Below are 19,705 nucleotides of genomic sequence, written 5' to 3'. Positions count from 1 at the left end.
CTTATCCCCCATTACCCCTCCACTCAACCTGACATGGCCCTATGGGAATGGAAGCGCTTGCCTCCATCTGTCTTAATCTAATTACCTAGTCCTTAGAGGAATGTACTCCATAAAAATTCAGAGATGTTTAACTGGAATTGGCCATTTCTTCTGAGCTGAGAACTGTGGCTTTTTAGGAGGATTATTCAGAAACGAACAGCAATATTAATTAGTTTAGTTCCCACAGCATGGTTTCTTTTGAGAAGCATGCTGGTTTTTGGTTTTTTTCGTTTTTTTTTTTTTTTCTATTCTGAGGAAAGGTCCTTTTTCTGAGTTGGTCATATGGACACCACCTGCGGGGGCTGCCTACCCACCCCACTGCTGGGCTCCCTCAGGACCCATTCCTCCTGTTCTCTCATGTCTCCTTTCGCAGCTTCAAAAGCAGCTCTGTTCTTGGTTCTGTGCCCCACCTTGTTCTAATCTCAACTGTCTTTGTTCACTGTGGGCGCAAAGGGCTAGGAAGGGGCAGTGTCACTGCTGTCACTTCTTTATGGGGCAAGAAGCAGTCTGGATGCTTTCTTTTGTGCACAGTTTAGCTTCTTTGTTCATCGGACTTTGTTTGCCTTCTCAGCAATCTCATTGTTACATGATTAGAAATGGAAAGAGGTCATTTTGACTGTCTTATCGAAAGGGATAAGGAAAATGACCGTATTTATCGTATCTCTTTACCTCTGTGGATTCTTTCCTGGGCCTTTCCTATTGATATTTGGTTTATTTTGGGGACGTCAACATTGCTCAGCCCACCCATTCTTACAGAAAGCTTTAAGGGAAGAAAGCCTTAAGGGAACTCTTCTCTGTATGTTTCACATACTAATCTTCCCCTTCCTTTATGCTTTTTTTTTTTTAAATAAAAAAAAAACTCATTACTATAGGGAATTCAATTGGCAGCCTTTTTCTAGGTATTTATAATCCACGTCTGAGAATCCCAAAGGAAAAGAGACCTATATCAGAAAATTTAGCTTAAAGTATTTATTTGGACAACCTTTGCATGTTTATTTTCTAAAGGTAGGAAATTTATTTCTACAGATTTACCTTCAGCTTTTTTAAAAAATTGGCATTGTTATGTCATTAACAGCTATATACATGTACTTTTTTCAAAACAACATTTACGGCCTAACTTGAATTTTTTCTGTTATTCATTAGTGTATACATTTTTCTCCTTTTGAAATATGTAGGTCTAGTTTATTGGATATTGAAAAAAAAATCTGTGATTTATCATTGTAATTTAAGTTCACTATCTCTTTTCCAGCAATTATTCCTTTTTCTTTTTTGTACAGTAGTAGAAAACGAAATCCAAGCAAGCATAGACCAGATATTCAGCCGTCTAGAACGTCTGGAGATTTTGTCCAGCAAGGAGCCCCCTAACAAAAGGCAAAATGCCAAACTGTAAGTGCTGACCTCTGACATGGCTCTGATACTCCAGACCCGTCAAGACAGGCTTTTCTCCCCGGGGGAGGTGATAGACTATTCTGAAAACCAACGTACATGTTGAAAAACTATGACTATGCAAAGAAAAAGCCCCCTCAAAGGGCACAGTTCTATCTGAGTGATGCCCCTCAAAATAAATAGCCTGTGAGGTTTGTGACTCAGAAACCTTGTGACCCCTTACCTCTTTGGTGTCATTTTGAAATTTTGCCTCCAGTTCTGTTTTTTGACTAGATCCATAGCCACCTGAAGCCTAATGTTGCCATGGAGTTTTGTTCTGCTCTTTGGTTCCTGCTGGGTTCTTCTTGGGTTGAAATGAAAAATCACTTCAATCAGTCCACCCATAATGAAATGCTGATCTAATGTTTGATACTCCAGCATGAAATTAAAATGAAACCACCCTTGCCGCCTCCACCCCCAGCGCCTGTTTCCAAAAGTTTTATGAAACTTTGTGGATGCTTTACCTCAAAGATGCCCTTGGGCTTCTTCCAGGAGAGCCATATAATCCATAGAAGGTCAAGAAGAGGTCAGTGAGCCTGCTTCCTGTCCCCTGTTCTCTGTCATGCATCCAGAATCAGAGAGCAACAGATTCTGAAGTCAAGCTGCCAGAATCTTGTGTGCTACCATCTCACTTTAACCACAGGTTTCTTCTTGACTTTCAACATCGTTGATCAAAATTAGATCTTGTGGTGAGGGGGTATAGTGTGGGGTGGTGTAGGGAGAAGTAAGGAAACGCCATCTTTCCTCAGTACAAAGCCTGGCCCCCTCAGATTCTGCTGCCCTGAGTTCCTGGAATTTAATCTCTCTCTCCATCAATTCCAGTCGGGTTGACCAGTTAAAGTATGATGTCCAGCACCTGCAGACTGCGCTCAGAAACTTCCAGCATCGGCGCCATGCAAGGGAGCAGCAGGAGAGACAGCGAGAAGAGCTTCTGTCTCGAACCTTCACCGCTAACGTAAGCCAGGCCCGCGGTGAGGGTCGGCCTGCACTTGACAGATCGTGGGGGCTGGAGTTCAGATCTCTGAGCGCCATCTGTTTTGGGGGTGTCTGAAGAAGACTGATGATGAGGAAACCAACTGGAAATGACAGGAACTTTGTGCATTGCCACAGAGACTAGACCTAGACAGAGAATCCCTTTTTCTAAGACAAAAACCTGAAGAGGAAGCAGTTAAATTGAAGGGGAATAGGCAGAGGTGAAAATTACCTGGTTGGGCTGGTCTGAGACAGAAAGGTGGAAGTTCACATGGTGGAAACGTTTTTCTGATCAGATAGAGACAGATGATTAGAACTTAGGCCATTTGTAGAGAAGGCAGCATTTCAAAGCTGCCTGCGGGCAGTTGCCATTGTGCTGAGTATGTGTGTGGCTCCAGTGTCAGGTGCATTAAGATGTTTTTGCCCCTAGTCTGAGCAGCAATTTGGAGGAATTTGTTAACAGATGTTTAGGGTTAGATGGACTGCTTGCCTGAGTCTGTCTGAAAGTGTGTTGGTTTGCATGTTTGATTTTTCAGAACCCATTGTCCCTGCCCTTTAGTCTTAACCAGATCATTTCCTGCACATGGCTGTAGAACATACTGGCCTTTTCTGTGTCCTGCATAATATATTCCACTAAATGAAGTGTGCTTTGGCTTTTTGTATTTTGTTTTTTTACAGAGGATTATTTTCTAAAGAGATGTTAGCTTTCTAAGCCAGTTGTTAAAATTCACATCATTTCCTGCTTTGTAGCTGTTTAACCCTCAATGCTGCATCCTTGCTTTGCAATAAATTTTCCCAAGTGTTTCAGGCTGTGCCAACATAGTTTTTGCTTCCCCAGACTAAGCAGTCAAGTCACAGTGTTTAACAGTTCAAAAATTTAATGAACTATAAGACACACTAAAAGATGTTTGGATTTTAGATCGTTATAATGTAGTATTCAGGCCTTTTTTAGGCCAAGGATGATCGCTTAGGATTATTTTGTTTTTTGCCAGCCTGGTGTGATGCTGTGCACACCGTCAGTTCTTAATAAACATTGACTTGCCAGATGAAACTTCTTCCTGGTCATTCTACCATATGGAGCTATAATACATTTTTCTGAGAGATAATGGCCCATCAGCCATACTGTTTTAGATGGGAGGGTAAGAAAGATTTGTATGTGAATGGCATTTCATAAGTGCTTGTCAAATTACTGAAGAGAAGTCTCTGAGTCTTTCAAACGCCAGCATTTTCTGACACACTGGGCATTAGCTGCATGCAGAAAACTAGTTAATTCAGGCACTAGGAGTAAAGTACATGATGAAATTAAAAGACCTGACGCCTATTTGTGAGGAGCTCCCCTGTTAGCAGGGGCAGTTGAAAACACGTATGTGCAAAATGATTCCAAATCTGAGCAGCAAAGAAACAGTGGCATAACCTTTTTGGACAATTGAAACTGGAATTTAGGTGGTAAAAACAGCACTAGTGGAGCAGGGCACAATGACACACGCCTGTGACCCCAGCACTTTGGGAGACCAAGGCAGCGGATTGTTCAGGAGTTCACCATCCTGGGTGACATGGTGAGACATTGTCTCTACAAAAAAATATAAAAATTAGCCGGGCGTGGTGGCGTGAGCCTGTGGTCCCAACTACTCTCTGGAGCCTGAGGTGAGAAGATCACTTAAGCCTGGTAGGTCAAGGCTGCTCTCTATCCTGGGTGACAGAGTGAGAGCCTGTCTCAAAAAAAAAAAAACCACGAAACAAACCCCAGCACTACTTGGCAGGAGAGCTTGTGATTGGCAGAAAAGAGAAGGGAATGTTCTCACAGCTGGCGAGGACTTGGCTCCTGCCTATAGTCCACTTTCAGAGCAAAAGTAGAGCCACCAGGATGGGCGTTGGTGTTTCCCTCTATAGTGTGGGTAACAGGGCAGGCCCTGCGCTCAGTACCCACATTCCCAGCTCCACTGGACTTCCAGCTCTGTGATCACTGGACACACTTCCAGCTGTGTGATCACTGGACACGCTTCCAGCTGTGTGATCTTGGACAAGTTATTCTACCTCTCTGGGCATTTTTTCATCTATAAAATGGGGAGGCCTGTGGACAGATTCCTTGAGCACAGGAGTTGGAGACCAGCCTGAGCAACATGGTGAAACCCTGTCTCTACCAAAAATACAAAAAAGAGAAAGAAAGAAAGAAAAAAGCTGGGCATGGTAGCATGCACCTATGGTCCCAGCTACTCAGAAGGCTGAGGTGGGAGAATTGTTTGAGTCCAGGAAGCTAAGGTTGCAGTGAGCTGAGATCGCACCACTGCACTCCACCCTGGGTGACAGAGGGAAACCCTGTCTCAAAAAAAAAGAAAATGCAGAAGCACAGCCTCCTCTATCCTTAGTTAACTCTCAGTCTACTTGGAGAGGTAAACTATAGATAAAATAGCTAAAGGACACGAGCAAACATTTAACACTGCATTAAGGGGAAGCCATGGAAAGGAACATTTGGAACAAGCTAGGTTAGTGAGTAGTCAGAGAAAGCCTTTAGGAGACACCCAATGAGGTCTTGAAGGAATAGCTTTTCCTAAGAGGAGATCATGATACAGAGACAAGTATCGTTGGAATGAACGATACTTGTGGAGTGGAACTCATTTGGAGAGTGACAGATCTGAGGAAGTTCCTCTTCTGTGTGGACAGAGGCCACCCCAGGCCTTTGCTTGGCTTTTTCTTATCCATTAGGGTCCGCTGATTCTTTCACCAGCCCCTCCGGCTGTTCTGGCTTGGCCTTGGCCAAAAGACAGAGCAGTCAGACCCCAGGAACTGACTGATAAGCAAAGTTAATCAAGTGCCTGTGTTTCTTTCACAGGACTCTGACACCACCATACCAATGGACGAATCACTGCAGTTTAACTCCTCCCTCCAGAAAGTTCACAACGGCATGGATGACCTCATTTTAGATGGGCACAATATTTTAGATGGACTGAGGACCCAGAGACTGACCTTGAAGGTGGGGTCCCTGCTGGGGGACAGAGAGAAGGCCTCTTGTTTTAGCCTCATCCAACAGTTTAGTAACTGTGTTTATATTTTGATTATGTGTCCTCAAATTGTGATATTTTGATGACAAGACAGAGCCCTTGAGTTTGGGGTCCTTTCTGTTGGAGTTGAGTTATTGTGAGCCTGAAAGTACCCAGTTCCTTTGCCAGTGCTTGAAACAAACCATGAAGTGGCCTCTCTTAGGATCCAGGTCTTTTCCCATTTACTGAACTTATCATGAAAGTGAGTGCTACTACGAGGGGTCCAATCACAGGCTGAGAAATTGTATTACAGAATCTACTCTTGGAAGAATGAAGACGTGGCTGTCCTTTGGTACCTCGCTTTAAGGTGGCTTTCCCTTAGGACCCCTACTGTGGACTGCCTTATAACTAAAACCTTTTGTATTTCAGTAACTGAATCCCCACTGTGCAGTGTTAGGGCTGCCTGGTTGTTTGCAGTAGATTAGAGCTTTAGAAGCTTCTAGAGCTTCTAAAGCCCGTGCTGGTGATCCCAGCGACTCTTCACTCCCTAGCCTTAGGTATTCCTAGAAGCCCTGACCAGTTGGCACTGCTGAGACTCCAGCCCCTGGGAGTGGTTTACAGAAACATTACACAGACTCTGATGTCAGTCATGATGTTTCAGCCTCTGCCCTTTTCCTGTATCAACCCTGATGGATAATAGGGCGTGGGTTCTGTCTGTTATCAGGGTGTGGTCCCCTGTGAATGAAGCACTCCCAGCCACTGAGCTGTGAGAAACAGTCACTCGGAAGTGTGAGCTTTATCTTAGTTTTTGTTGGATCATGTTGAGTCTGTCAGCTCCACAGGACTTCAGTACGTTTCTGAACAGTCCCTGCCATCTCTACGGGGGAGAGGGTCAGGCAAGCTGCAAGTGACACCTCCTGCTGACAGTTGCAGTGTCTCAGATGGCCTGGAAGGGTGGTCTGCAGCAGCCTGCTGGGCGCTCCCCTTTCATGAGAGCCACCTGTGGTGACCTGAACTGATACATGTTGATTAGTCTGCCCTTTCTTTAGAAAACTGCTACTCTCCTTTTCATATCTCAGAAAAACAGTAGAGGCCTTTTAGGACCAAACTCCATGTCACACTGATGAAGAGCCAGTGGGGGTTAGAGCGTCCTGTTAAAGGCACATGCTAGCTTCCCACTCAAGTCTGGCAGCGCTGGGGCATCAGCACACCTCTTGCCACCCACACTGATACCAGAGGTGAAGGCTGTGAGGTGGCTGGGGGTTGAGACTTGAGGTTTCTAACTTTCCTCTGCACACCTGTGGCTACCTGGTGTTTGTCTCTTGATTCCCTCCACCTGCCTCACACCCTGCCTCCGTCAGGGGATTTTCCACCTACACCATTCAAAAGGAACATAGGAGAGGGCATGAAGGGGCTAGGCTGAAGCACTCTGATGACTGGGGCCAATTTGTGGCTGAAAATGAATACATTTTTTGAAATTTATGGTCATTTTCAAGTGATTTAGAAGGTTGATCCTTAGCCTCATACAGTGATGAAATAATCTGTGTGTTCAGAGCTAAGCAGGACTTTAGCAAGAGTCTGATTGTATTGTCACTATCTTGGGGAAAAAAAAATACAAATACATTTCTCTGATCTCTGATGGCAATGAAGTTTGACTTGTAATTTCTCTGGCTGAGGCTTCTTAATTGCTTTCTGGGCAGAATGTAGATTTTGGATTCCTGTCCATGATGCCTAATGTTGATCTCACTTTCCTTGTTTCTCTCAGTTGCTCATTAATGTGTATTTATTAAAAAAAAAAAAAAAAGGATATGGGGCATGAGGTTAGATGCCATGCATACAAGTTGCAGTGGGTGATATGTGCTGAGTGACTTGGGGTCTGCCCCGGCATTCACTTATACTTGTTTCTTACTAAGAAATTGAATGTGCTTTAAGCTGAAAATTAGAAAGCAGTAGGGAAGGACAGGCTGGATGGTTTGGGTTGTTGGTTTAGGAATAAAATGCCCTTTTGTTTTGGTGGTGGGTGATGCCATCTATAGAAGGGTTTTAGGTCATTGTGTTGGTGTCTTTCCATCTTTCCCACTTGAGACCCTCTTGTAAATATGGACTTGACCCACCCATTGTACTCAGAAGAAACCTCAAAGATTGTACTCTACAAAGTACATAGGTTGGTATCAATGATTATTGGAACTAGAGAGCCGAGGACAAGTTTTTTGATGTTGCCTTCTTTTTATAGTATAAAATATTCTAATTTTAAGTATTTTTGTTGAGATATAATTTACAGACAGTAAGGTATACAGATCATATTTTTACAATTCAGTGAATTTGGGCAATTGTATCAGCCTTTGTAACTCACACTCCCATCAAGGCCCGGACCATTTCACCTCTGAAAGATCCCTCGTACCCCTTCCCAGTCAGTTGACCCCTCTGCCCCAGGCAGCCACTGTTGTGATTTATTTCACCATAGATGAGGTTTTCTTGTTATTGAACTTCATATAAAGGTATTCATGCTACTCTTTTTTATGTGGCTTCTTCCTCCCAGTATGTTTCCAAGGTTCATTCATATTGTTACCTATTTAATTCCATGTTGGTAGTCAGGTACTTTTTATTGCAAAGCAGTATTCCATTGGTACAGGTTTACCATAGTTTGTTCATTCATCTTGTGATTAGTGACACCATTGTTTTCAGTATGTATTTATGTATTTTTTGAGACAGGGCCTCCCTCTGCCACCCAGGCTGGAGTGCAGTGGTGTGATCTTGGCTTACTGCAGCCTCGAACTCCTGGGCTCAAGTGGTTCTGTCACCTTAGCCTCGCAAGTAGCTAGAACCACAGGTGCACACCACCACACCTGGCTAATTTTTTTTGTAGAGAAGGGGTCTTCACTACGTGCCCAGGCTGATCTCGAAATCCTGGCCTAAAGTAATCCTCCCACCCACCCCTCCCAGAGTGCTGGGATTACAGGGATGAGTCCCTGCGCCTGGCCTGTTTGCAGTTTTTAGATATTCTCCTGTGTTTTTTTCTAGAAGCTTTAATTGTGGCTTTAGCTTTTATGTTTAATTCTATGACCCATCTCAAATTAATTTTTATGTATAATGTGAATTGAGGTTCAATTTTTGCACACATATCTGTTAGATACATATATATAAAATACATATCTGTGATATTATATAGCCAGTCGTTCCAGCACCATTTGTGGAAAAGACTTTTCTTTCCACTTAGCATTGCTGTGGTACCTTGATCAAAAATCAGTCGACGACATGAGAGTGGCTCTATTTCTGGCTGATATTGCTTTCTGTGTATTCTGGGCATGACCAAGAGAATGTCTGTTGGCAAAGCTCCATCTCCTGATGCCATTCACCCACTCTTGGTAAAGCGACTTGATGTTTGTTTTTTTTTTCTGTTCTCTTCTGCCCCAGGGGACTCAGAAGAAGATCCTTGACATTGCCAACATGCTGGGCTTGTCCAACACAGTGATGCGGCTCATCGAGAAGCGGGCTTTCCAGGACAAGTACTTTATGATAGGTGGGATGCTGCTGACCTGTGTGGTCATGTTCCTCGTGGTGCAGTACCTGACATGAGCCAGCCACGCTCAGTGGCTGAACAGCATTCCCACAGCCTGCAAGTGTGTGTGTGTGTGAAAGAGAGAGGGGGGCCCAGAGGCCGCCTTTTGAAATGTTTGCCTGTCTGAACTGTGAAGACACTTGGGAGTGATTGTGGTCTAATTTCCAACCTGCTCTGTTTTCTGTGACATCTTGGAGGGGGAGCTAGTGCCACCACCATGCGCGGTGCTTAGGAAATGAAAGAAGTCTCGGGTCTGTCTCTCTCACTCTCGCTCTCACTGGGGGAGGGAAAGAATGGCTTTGGTGGCTTTGTTCACACAGCTGATGCGTGCCCTGGGAAGGTGTCCACAGTGAGCCCTGTGTGCAGGACTGTCCACACGGTTCACACCTTGTCACCATCAGGCCTTTGTGGCTCCTGATAGGGTGGAGCAAAAGTGGAAAGGAAAGGAAAGAAGCCTTTTCTCACAGCCATTATATTAAATAGTAGGTCGATTCACATCCTCGTGCTCCTGGCCACCCTCCCCCGTGCCCCAGTGACATGTAGATGACTGACTGCCAATACTTGTCACCATTCCCTGGAAGCAGCTACCTAGGGGGGGAAACAAGATGTAGTGCTATTGCCGATAACAAGTAAGATTTTCCACACTACAGCTGGGTGTTTCTCTTTTCTAAAGTGAGGCCAGTGTTATTTCCCGGGAGTGTTCAGTCTTGACCCTAGTCACTGATTTTTTCTAGTTGTTAATAGAGTGGTTGGCTTTTAAGGTTCAGAGACTGTGGCTTGGCACCTGCGCCCAGGCTTTGTGGGCCTTTGCCCCTTAGAAAGTAGCTGTAGGCAAAGATTTGTGATTTTCCAATTACAGTCTCAGCTCTAGTTTTAGTATCTCTAATTCTTTGGTTCCCTTCTCTTCCCTGAAATATATTAGCACCTGCCAGCCAGGCCCTCATTTTGCCCAGCCAGTGTGGGCACATCCCACCGTGGAGACATCTGTAGTGTGTATGTCCTTGTAACACTCTGTTTTCAGGGACTACAACCTTTTTCCTTCTGTGACCAGCCCTGGACTCAGGCTGTACTAATACCAGGTATATTGTGGAATTTAGTATAAAGGCCAGTCTGTCCTGAAGTCCATCTAATGTGATGAATCACTGAAAGTCTCGGAAAGACCTGGTTAGTGTATGTTCTCATTTACCACAGGCCTCCCAGCCCTGGGCACAGCAGCTTCATGGCAAGACATAAAATGACACTCAGAATCCTTCAGATCTGGAAACCGGCTCAGTATTAACCCCACCTTTGGTTGTCCTGCCCTACCTGCTCTGTTAGTTTCTTGTTGCTTGAACTGTCTTCTGTCTTATTTCCCTTCCTTTCTGTGTTCCTCTTCACCTCCCTTGTTCCCCTCCCCGCTGCTCTGTAGTCATGTTGGTCCTTTCAGGCACCTCTGTGGCATAGCTCCCCTTTGGTAAGTTTTCTTAATTGTCACAGATTAACTGAGTTTCCTGGATGCTAATTTCACACTTTCGGTTGGAGGAGATCTCCATTGTTCCTACCCCTCCGGGCCAAATGGGCCCTAGGTTTCCAAGGAAGGAGCGATCTGTGACTCCTAAAATGGGTTGGGGCCCTGCCAGAGTTAAAGCAGTGACTGGAGGGTGGACTGGGGGATTGCAGCATCTTTAGACCTAGATCTGTCTAACTCTGGGGAGGCACATTGACATTTCCATTACACCCAGCACTGCTGCGGTGCCAGGGACCTAGTGCGGGGCTTTTGGTAATCCATAAAATGGGTTCTGAGACTGCGACGGCAAGGCTGTCCTGTCCCCCAGGCACCCAAGGATCCTGCCAGACAGCACACTTTGGAGGAAGGTCTGCAGGGAGCAGCTGAGCCATTTGTTCTTGAACTCTGGGAGGCAGAAGTCCCCGCATCCATCATGTGTGGACTGATAGGACATCTTTTCGTGGTGTGCACCAGTGCTTTCCACACTTGACAGTGGTTGGCTTTGATGAACTCTCATGCTGCACCTTCAGAGCCAGTCCTCTAGTTTGGAATAAAAACTGCAGAGGTGGTTTTTGGGTCTTTACCACCTGCGGCTGGTGGACAGCAGCCAGTGTGTCTGGACACCCAGGGGCATTGAGACTGCATGTTGTCACATGACCACTTCTCTTCACACATCTGCTTTCAGTGCCTGGTGAAAAATAGACCTTGTCCTAACAGTGTGACTCTCTCCACCGCCTCTGTAGGGAAGGGTCCAGGCCAGGGAAGGACCACCCTCTAGTGGAGGCGGGGGTGAATTCTTAGGTCGAGCTGATGCAAGAAACTCCAGTAGCCAGCCTCTGTGACCTTGTACATGAGTTTGGTGTGCCTATTGTGATTTAAAACAGGTGGGTTATCAAGAAGAACTTGAGATCTCTTTATTACATGGACATTTACTTCAGGGGGACCACTGTTAAGAAAAGCCAAACTCCAAGACCAAGTAAGTTAGAGGAGTCTTGATTTTTTAGACTTCACTGCGGGGTTCTGTACACCCTTTGCCCTGATGAATTTGAATGGGTTTGATTTGCACATTTGGATTTACACCCATTGTTTTGGAAGCACATCAGCTGAATAAAGTTGAGGTTTATTTTATTTAGAAAATCACATTTTGTAAAGGAATTCGATATTCATTTTTATAACTAATGGCCCCCTTTTTTTATGTTTCTAGGCCAGAGATTCTCAAACACTGCTCCATGGCCAGGGGCTGGGCTGGCTGCTTCAGAAGCAGTGGGGAAGCTTTTTAAAATTACATATTCTTGGGGCCTACCCCAGATCTGAATTAGAACCTTTTTAAAATCTCTAAGGTGATTTTATTTTATTTTTTATTTTTGAGACAGTCTCGCTCTGTCACCCAGGCTGGAGTGCAGTGGCGCAATCTTGGCTCACTGCATCCTCTGCCTCCTGGGTTCAGGTGATCCTCATACCTCAGCCTCCTGAGTAGCTGGAACTACAAGTGTGCACCACCATGTCTGGCTAATTTTTTTTTTTTTTTTTTTGTATTTTTTAGTACAGACAGGGTTTTACTGTGTTGACCAGATTGGTCTTAAACTCCTGGCCTCAAGTGATCTGCCTGCTTCGGCCTCCCAAAGTTCTAGGGTTACAGGTGTTAGCCACTGTACCTGGCCTCTAAGGTGATTCTGATGTGTGTATTTTGGAACCACTGTCTCCTAGACAGAAAGCTTCTGTCTCAAAGATGATCACATTGGTGTAAAGAGCAAAACTTGTTAAGTCCAAAATAAATTCTTACTGTTTATATCCTACCTTAATCCAAAAAAGATTTGAGGAGACTTTGAGGAAATAACTGAAACAGATACAAAGAAGTGAGGCACAAGAACAAATCAAGTCAGTGTAGAATGTTGACATCAGGACAAGGAACTCAAACGTTGTAACACCCTAAGAAATGTTTGGGGAACCCTAATTTGACTTTCAGCTCCAGTAGCCAAAGCAAAGAAAGAAACATCATTTGTTACTGTCTCAACCGGGGGGTGACATTTTCTCAAGGGAAAGCCGAGGCCCTTCATAAACAGCTTGCCTGTAGGCCTCACGGAGGTCAGACAGGGATTTTCCTGGCTCCATCCCTGCCAATCTGAAACCCTCTCACTTATGTTCTCCATCATTTATCCTCATTATGCAGACAAGGGGCTGAGCTGTGGTGACTCTGAAGGCCCCACAGGAGTCCGAGAGGAGCTGGCCCCTCATCCAGCTTGGAACCATGGGCCCACTTAATCTCCCACACTTCTCGTGGGGTGCTCTGCTGGGGTCTGGGGGGATTGAGAGGTGTGCAGGGGACTGAGACGGTGCAGCCTGCTGGCGTGGAGTATAGAGCTATAAGGTGTTTGCTGCAGACCCTTCAGATAGTATAGGGCAAGTTCCCTGTTGGGAAATAATTTCCTAACTGGAAGGAGAGGGAATCTGAAGTGAAAGCTGTCCTCGGGCCTTGCCCCTAGGGGGCGGCATAGCCCTATCTGTGGCTAGTGGGCCCTGAACACACTGCCTTAGGCCTGCTGTACTTAGAAGCTGAGAAAGGAAAGTGTCATTCCTTCCCCATTTTCTGTGTCCTTTTCATTTCATATGGAAGGCACATGGGAGAGGAGTGTTCAGGGGTGCTGGGCCCCCAAGTGCTGTTGGTAAGTTCCCCGCCATGGAGCCTCTGTGAGCCATCCCTCCCCGCCTCATCCCCATGTCCCTCTAGCACAGGGTTCCCAATCTTGGCTCTGCATTGGAATTCCCTCGGGAGCTTTAAAAACCCATGTGTGGGTCTTCCATTCACCCTCTTATTAATTGGCCTGGAGTGCAGCCGGGGCATTGGGAGTTGCCCAAGGCGATTGTAATGCCCAGGGGTAGGGAGCCGATGGCTCTAATACAAGAACGTCAACCCAAGGCTAGCCCGTCCCCCATGCACTTCCCCTGGCCGCACCGCGGGAAGCACTTGCAGAGACCAACTAGGGGCAGGGATGGAAGCCTGATTCTCCCTCTGGATCGGAAGGAGCCAGATCCCTTGTGGCCATTGGGTGCCCCTCATTAACTGACACCTCTCTGCTGAGTAAAGCACCTTGATGTGACAGGCCAGCTCTTCGCTGCCCCTGCAGTGCAGCCCCCAGCCCTCCCCACCACCCCTGCCTGGTGCTCCGTCTTCCCTGAACTGCTTGGTCTTCTCAGAACATGCCACACACTCAGTACAGCTGCACCTTTGCACAAGATGTTTCCTCTCAGATGTGCCACAGACACCCCCGCAATCCCATGACACCTCCAAGAAGCCTGCCCCTCCCCTCCAAACAACCTCATACTGCACGCTTCCTGCGGAATGGGAGTTGCTCCTCACCGCAGGGGCCTTTGTGCATCCCGGGCATGTAGTAGGCGCAGGCGCCATCGGGTAAGCGGCCGCAGGAGAGCACTTGAGCCCACCCCCCATGCAGGGCCAGCAAAGCTGTTGCAGCCAGGCCAGGAGGAAGCCAGAAGGTTCAAGGCCACTGATGCTATGAGCCATGTGCTCACAGGGCCTCAACAACAGCAATGACTGCAGTAAAAGAGGAGAGGCATGGGGCCCCGTGAGGGAAACTGTCACTCAGGACTGGGGAGAGAGAAGTAGAGTGACCAACTTGTCTGGGTTTTAAAGCTGAAAGTCCTGAATCCTGGCGATCCCTCGGTCTGATGGTCACCCTAGATAAGCTAAAGGCTAGGACAGGCGTGACTAATGCAGGGTATCTAGGAAGAGGGGGCTCTCGGAGGCTGACTCCTGGCTTAGCAATTCCATTAGTGTGGTTCCACTGGCCCTTCCTTCCAGGCATCTGTGACATGGTGGCTCCTGGAGAGCTGGCAGAGGCTGGGCCAGGCCCAGGAGGGAAGTATTCCAGCCTCCTCAGAAGACAGTGGCTGACAGTACAAGAGGGGACATTCATCTTTATTCCGTCTTCCAGAGCCCTGGCATGTGTCCAGTGCCAATGTTAGCTGTTTCAGGGCAGAGGGAAGGAGTTGGAGACAAGCACCCCTCCGCAGTTTGCACTGGTTACAGCGGCCGGAGGCTGTGGTAAGAGCGCTGAGCCCAGGATGCAGAGCCTGGCTTCAAGTCCCAGCCCTGCTGGCAGCAACCACGGGCCACACACCTCTCGGCCTCAGCTTTCTAAGAATGGGGGTAACACCTGTCCCACGTCCCTTTCTGGGGTGGACATGAGGCCCGAGTCACGTAGTGCTTTTGGCAGATTCCAGAGGTCTGAAGCAGTGACCCTCAGCCTGGGCTGCTTCCTGGAGTCCCCCAGAGAGTTTGGAAGTCCCGATTCTGGGCCTTGCTCCCCAGAGATGCCGAGCTACCTGGTCTACAGTGGGGCCTGGGCTTCAGAATTTTTAATTTTTAACTTTCTTTTTTTTTCCCTCTCATTCTGTTGCCCAGGCTGGGGTGCAATGGTGCAATCTCGGCTCACTGCAGCCTCTGCCTCCCGGGTTCAAGCGATTCTCCTGTTTCAGCCTCCGGAGTGGCTAGGATTACAGGCACCCACTACCACGCCCGGCTAATTTTTGTATTTTTAGTAGAAATGGGGTTTCTCAATGTTGGGCAGGCTGGTCTCGAACTCCTGACTTCAGGTGATCCACCCACCTTGGCCTCCCAAAGTGCTGGGATTACTGGCATAAGCCACCGCAGCCGGCCTTAATTTTTAACTTTCTAAGGAGTCTCCTGTGAGGTCGAGATTGAGAACCACGGCTGTCAGTGCATCCCAGGTGCAATGGAGTATCATTCCTGTTCAGCTGGAAAGACAAGATCTACTCGTGAAACAACCGAGGTTGAGGGGTGATAGTTTAGTGCGGCCATTGTGGTGGAGGCATTAACCAGGAAGAGCTTTCTGTGAGAGGGCGAGGTGATGGGTGTGTGAAGGACAGGAGATGATGTGGGAGCAGTCGAGGGGCAGGAGTGGCCTGGGGGAGGGAGGAAGCTCTAACCAGCCCTGGCTGCTGTGGGCTCTGAGGCCTGATGTGCTGTCTTCTGCACCACATCCTCCACGCACTGTCCTCCGTGTTCCAGCTGGGAAACTTGCTGCTCAAGAGGCCTGAGTTCATGCTGCTGAGATGCTACTGAGAGCTGGAGAAGCTGTCAGGCTGGTGTGGGTGTAGACAAGCCCTACTGTCCTAGGAAGACCTGCCCATGATCTTTTGAGGTGCAACGTAGTGTGATGGGGGTGGTGGGAGAGTGTTTGAGATGGGGTTGGCAGACATGGCGTAGAATCCTGACTTTGCTGTTTATTAGCAGCCTAACCTTGGGCTTAATCACCCCAGCCTCAGTTTCCTGTCTGTATTCAGCTCAAAACAGAGTTGCATCTTTGCTGGGTGGTAACTCATCAGAGAGGAACAGGCGTGGGCTATGCAGAAGGGAAGCAGTTCTCCTCCCTTCTTTCCAGCCCGAGCAACAGGATCCACATTCTTTCAACCAAGACCACTTGGCCCTGCTCACCTCCTGGCAACTTCTGGCCTCCTCTAAGAGTTTCTTGTGCCCCAGGCATGTGCAGGGACTGAGGCAGAAGCTCAGGGAGTGGGGACCTCTGTAGGAGGGGAGAATAATCACTGCTGCCCCCAGGACCTCACCAAGTGGTTGTGAATGTCAAAAGGTAAAACCCTGGAGATAAACCCCTGATCGCTGCCGGGTGCTGTCCAAATTATTGTTGCTATGTGCATGGAGTGGGTATAAATTCCGTGTCCATGGTGATTTCTTCCAGGAAACCATTTCTTTTTTCCCCTGTGGCAAAGGGCAGCCTCTCTTACCTCAATCCAGGGGCCCTGGGAGACCCTTGGAAGGCAGGGCCTCCAGGGCTGAATTCCAGAACAGCAGCTGTGGCCACCTCCTTAGGCCACCTGGGAATCAATTCTCTGTCGTCACTCACTTGGAGGGAACCACATTTAAATTAAAAATGTAGGCTGGGCGCGGTGTCTCATGCCTGTAATCCCAGCACTTTGGGAGGCCGAGGTGGGCAGATCTCCTGAGGTCAGGAGTTCGAGACCAGCCTGACCAACATGGAGAAACCCCATCTCTACTAAAAATACCAAAAAAAAAAAAAAAAAAAAATGCCAGGAGTCGTGACGCATGCCTGTAATCCCAGCTGCTCGGGAGGCTGAGGCAGGAGAATTGCTTGAACCTGGGAGGCGGAGATTGCAGTGAGCCAAGATCACGCCATTGCACTCCAGCCTAGGCAAGAAGAGCAAAACTCCGTCTCAAAAAAAAAAAAGTAGGTGGCCTGGGATATTCCCTTTGTGGAAAAAAAAAAAAAGAAATAGCTCAAGCTCAGTATTGCACCCCTTAAACAGAAAAGCAATTAATAATTATGAGAGGCCGGGCATGGTGGCTCCCACCTTTAATCCCAGCACTTTGGGAGGCCAAAGCAGGTGGATTATCTGAGGCCAGGAGTTCGAGACCAGCCTGGCCAACATGGTGAAACCCCGTCTCTACTAAATATACAAAAAACTAGCCAGGCAAGTTGGTGTGCGCCTGTAGTCCCAGCTACTTGGGAGGCTGAGACATGAGAATTGTTTGAACCCAGGAGGCAGAGGTTGCAGTGAGCCGACATTGTGCCACTGCACTCCAGCCTAGGTGACGAAATGAGACTCTGTTTCAATTTTAAAAAAACAAAAATTATGAGATGTCGCGGGGCAGCAGTCAAGTGCCAAGCAAGTGGGGTAGATATCAGAGGGTGGAGAGCCCACCCAGCAGTGAGAGGAGGCTGCAACTGACCGCTGCCCCTGGGGAAGGTGGGACGGGGGCCAGATCCACAGGGGAGCCATGTGAGCTTGGTTCTCAGCAGGCTGGGTTTGGAGTGGATTGTGGAAAGAGTAGGGACGTATTAGGGTGAAGCTGGAGGTGGGTGTGGAGGAAGGCCAGGGGACCCTGACATGAATGTGGATGCAGGAACCCTCAGCTGTCTCTGAAACCAGGAGGGCTGGGGAAGGACCCTGTGCATGTCCTAGATTCTGTGGCCCCAGGAGTTACTGCTCAGGAAGCAGGGCAGCCTCCTCTTTGGTGTATGTGTGCAGGAGAGAGGTCGTGGTGGGCTGTGGGTTGTTAGTCTCTCTCCCAGGAGCACCTGGCAACCTGAACTACCCCTGCTCCCTCCCCACCCTGCCCCAGATCTGGTGAAACCACCAACCAAGCGGAGGCAGGGCAGAGGCTGTCACTGCCACACACCTTCAGAACTCCCTACAACTTATGTTCATGCTGCTGAGATACTGATGAGAGCTGGAGAAGCTGTCAGGCTGGTGTGGGTGTGGACAAGCCCCACTGTCCTAGGAAGACCTGGACATGATCTTTTTAGGTGCAGTGTAATGTGATGGGGGTGGTGGGATGATGTTTGAGATGGGGATGGCAGACATGGCTTAGAATCCTGACTTTGCCGTTTATTAGCAGCCTGACCTTGGGCTAATCACCCAAACCTCAGCGTCCTGTCTGTATAGTGAGAATAATAATAACTACCTCAAGTGGTAGCAAAGGTGCCTGTATTTGAGAGCTTGTCTGTCACTAGAAATAGTTTTTTTTTCTTTTTGAGATGGAGTTTCACTCTTGTTGCCCAGGCTGGAGTGCAATGGCACAATCTCGGCTCACCGTAACCTCTGCCTCCCGGGTTCAAGCGATTCTCTTGCCTCAGCCTCCTGAGTAGCTGGGATTACAGGCATGTGCCACCACGCCTGGCTAATTTTTCGTGTTTTTACTAGAGACAGAGTTTCACCATGTTGGCCAGGCTGGTCTCGATCTCCTGACCTCAGGTGATCCACCTGCCTTGGCCTTCCCAAAATGCTGGGATTACAGACGTGAGCCACCGCGCCCAGCCTAGAAGTGATTTTTGTCAGGAGACAGAAGACCTTTAGTGATTGGAGTCAAGCAGGTGGAGTGTGAAGATCAGCTCTGCCCTTTAGCTGTGGAACCTTGAGCAAGCCACCTCACCTCTCCATGCCTCTGTTCTGTCACCTTTTGGAGATGAATAATGCCCATCTCACAGGGCAGCTGTGGCCAGTGCATACTGCCATGCCTGTAAAGTGCCTACTGCACAGCCCAGGACATAGAAAGATGGTAACTGAGGTTTTGTTGTGGTTGTTCACTAGCATTGCATAGGACCCAGGTCTGATCCCTTCATTCAGCTGGTGTGATTGTGAGTCAAGGATCTGATATCCCCAAAGAAAGGACTGCAAGTATTTGCCAGTCAGACTTTATTTGTTACAAGATACGATATTGCACATGTATTCCTGTGTTCGGCATCAGAAGACCTGAATTCAAATCTCCAGTTCATTACCTATTAGGACTTGCTCACTCCCTCTTTCTCTCCCAGCCTCAGTGTCCTCGTAGGGGAAATGGGAATGCTAATAATGGCCTACTTCACAGAACTGTGGTGAAGACAAAGCCAGTCAAGCATGTGGATCAGTGAGTATGCGCAGGGCTGCAAGGGCCAGAAATCCCAGGATCTTACTGCTGGAGTTAGATACTGATCTAAGGAGCTTAAGTAGTAAGAACTTGTGGATGTGGGGCAGCCTGCAGAGCTGGTTGATTTAGGGCTCGGTGACATCATTAAGGCTGGGCTCGGGACTGCCTGGGTTCCCTGAGAGGCGTGGAACCATGGTGGGAAGATGTAGGAAAGATGAGGATGATGATTGACAGATCAGTCTGGAATTGTTGCCTGCTAAAGTTCATTCATCCATTCTTTCGATAGCTACGAACTGAGCACCCACCAGGTACCAGTCACGGGACTGGGCCTTGGAGAACAGACATGACCCACCTGCATTGTGATCCACTGCTGTGTAACAAATCACCACAAAACATAGGGGCTGACGGCAATAGCTCTCAGTTGCTACACCTCACAGCCTCTGAGCATAGGAACTGGGGACCAGGCATGGCTGGGATAGCTGTCTCTGCTCAGTGATGTCTGGGGCCTCAGATGGAAGATTTGAAGGCTGGGAGGAGAATCATCTGAAGGTTCACTGATGTGGCTGGCACACAGTGTCGCTGGGCACACAATGTCGCTGAGCCCTGGACTGGGGCTATCCTCTGGAACACCTGCACACGGCTTCTCCGTGGGACCAGGGCTTCCTCAGGGCATGGTGACTGAGTTCCAAGAGTGAGTATCCCAAGGGAGAGAGCAGGTGGGATCTGTGTACATTCTATGACCAAGCCTCGGAAGTCATAGGGCCTCTGTTCTGCCATACTCCTTTGGCCGTGGTGATCACAAGCCATATGGTCACAAGCCC

The 19,705-nt window shown here is 47.9% G+C and overlaps 1 protein-coding gene across 18 annotated transcripts in view; it reads left to right on the top strand.

Moving 5' to 3' along the window:
* Positions 1-19,705, top strand: part of GOSR2 (golgi SNAP receptor complex member 2) — a 45,696-nt gene that overhangs the window by 6,678 nt on the left and 19,313 nt on the right. For 8 of the 18 annotated variants that reach the window (XR_002005853.4, XR_010133599.1, XM_055387828.2 and 5 more), the window contains exons 3-6: positions 1,317-1,425; positions 2,287-2,419; positions 5,267-5,407; positions 8,829-8,934. Coding sequence is in view for 16 of the 18 variants with exons in the window: in XM_055387828.2 (XP_055243803.1) it covers positions 1,317-1,425; positions 2,287-2,419; positions 5,267-5,407; positions 8,829-8,934 (489 nt within the window). In the remaining 2 variants the exon portion in view is untranslated. Of the gene's footprint in view, positions 1-1,316; positions 1,426-2,286; positions 2,420-5,266; positions 5,408-8,828; positions 12,256-19,705 lie in introns of those variants that run through there. The other 10 variants (XM_019026541.4, XM_063705791.1, XM_055387834.2 and 7 more) reach the window with 8 other exon arrangements.

The sequence above is a fragment of the Gorilla gorilla genome, chromosome 4, assembly GCF_029281585.2.
Source record: "Gorilla gorilla gorilla isolate KB3781 chromosome 4, NHGRI_mGorGor1-v2.1_pri, whole genome shotgun sequence".
Taxonomy (NCBI): Eukaryota; Metazoa; Chordata; class Mammalia; order Primates; family Hominidae; genus Gorilla; species Gorilla gorilla.
Note: the sequence above shows the minus strand (reverse complement) of the source record. Positions and strands in the feature narration are given on the sequence as shown.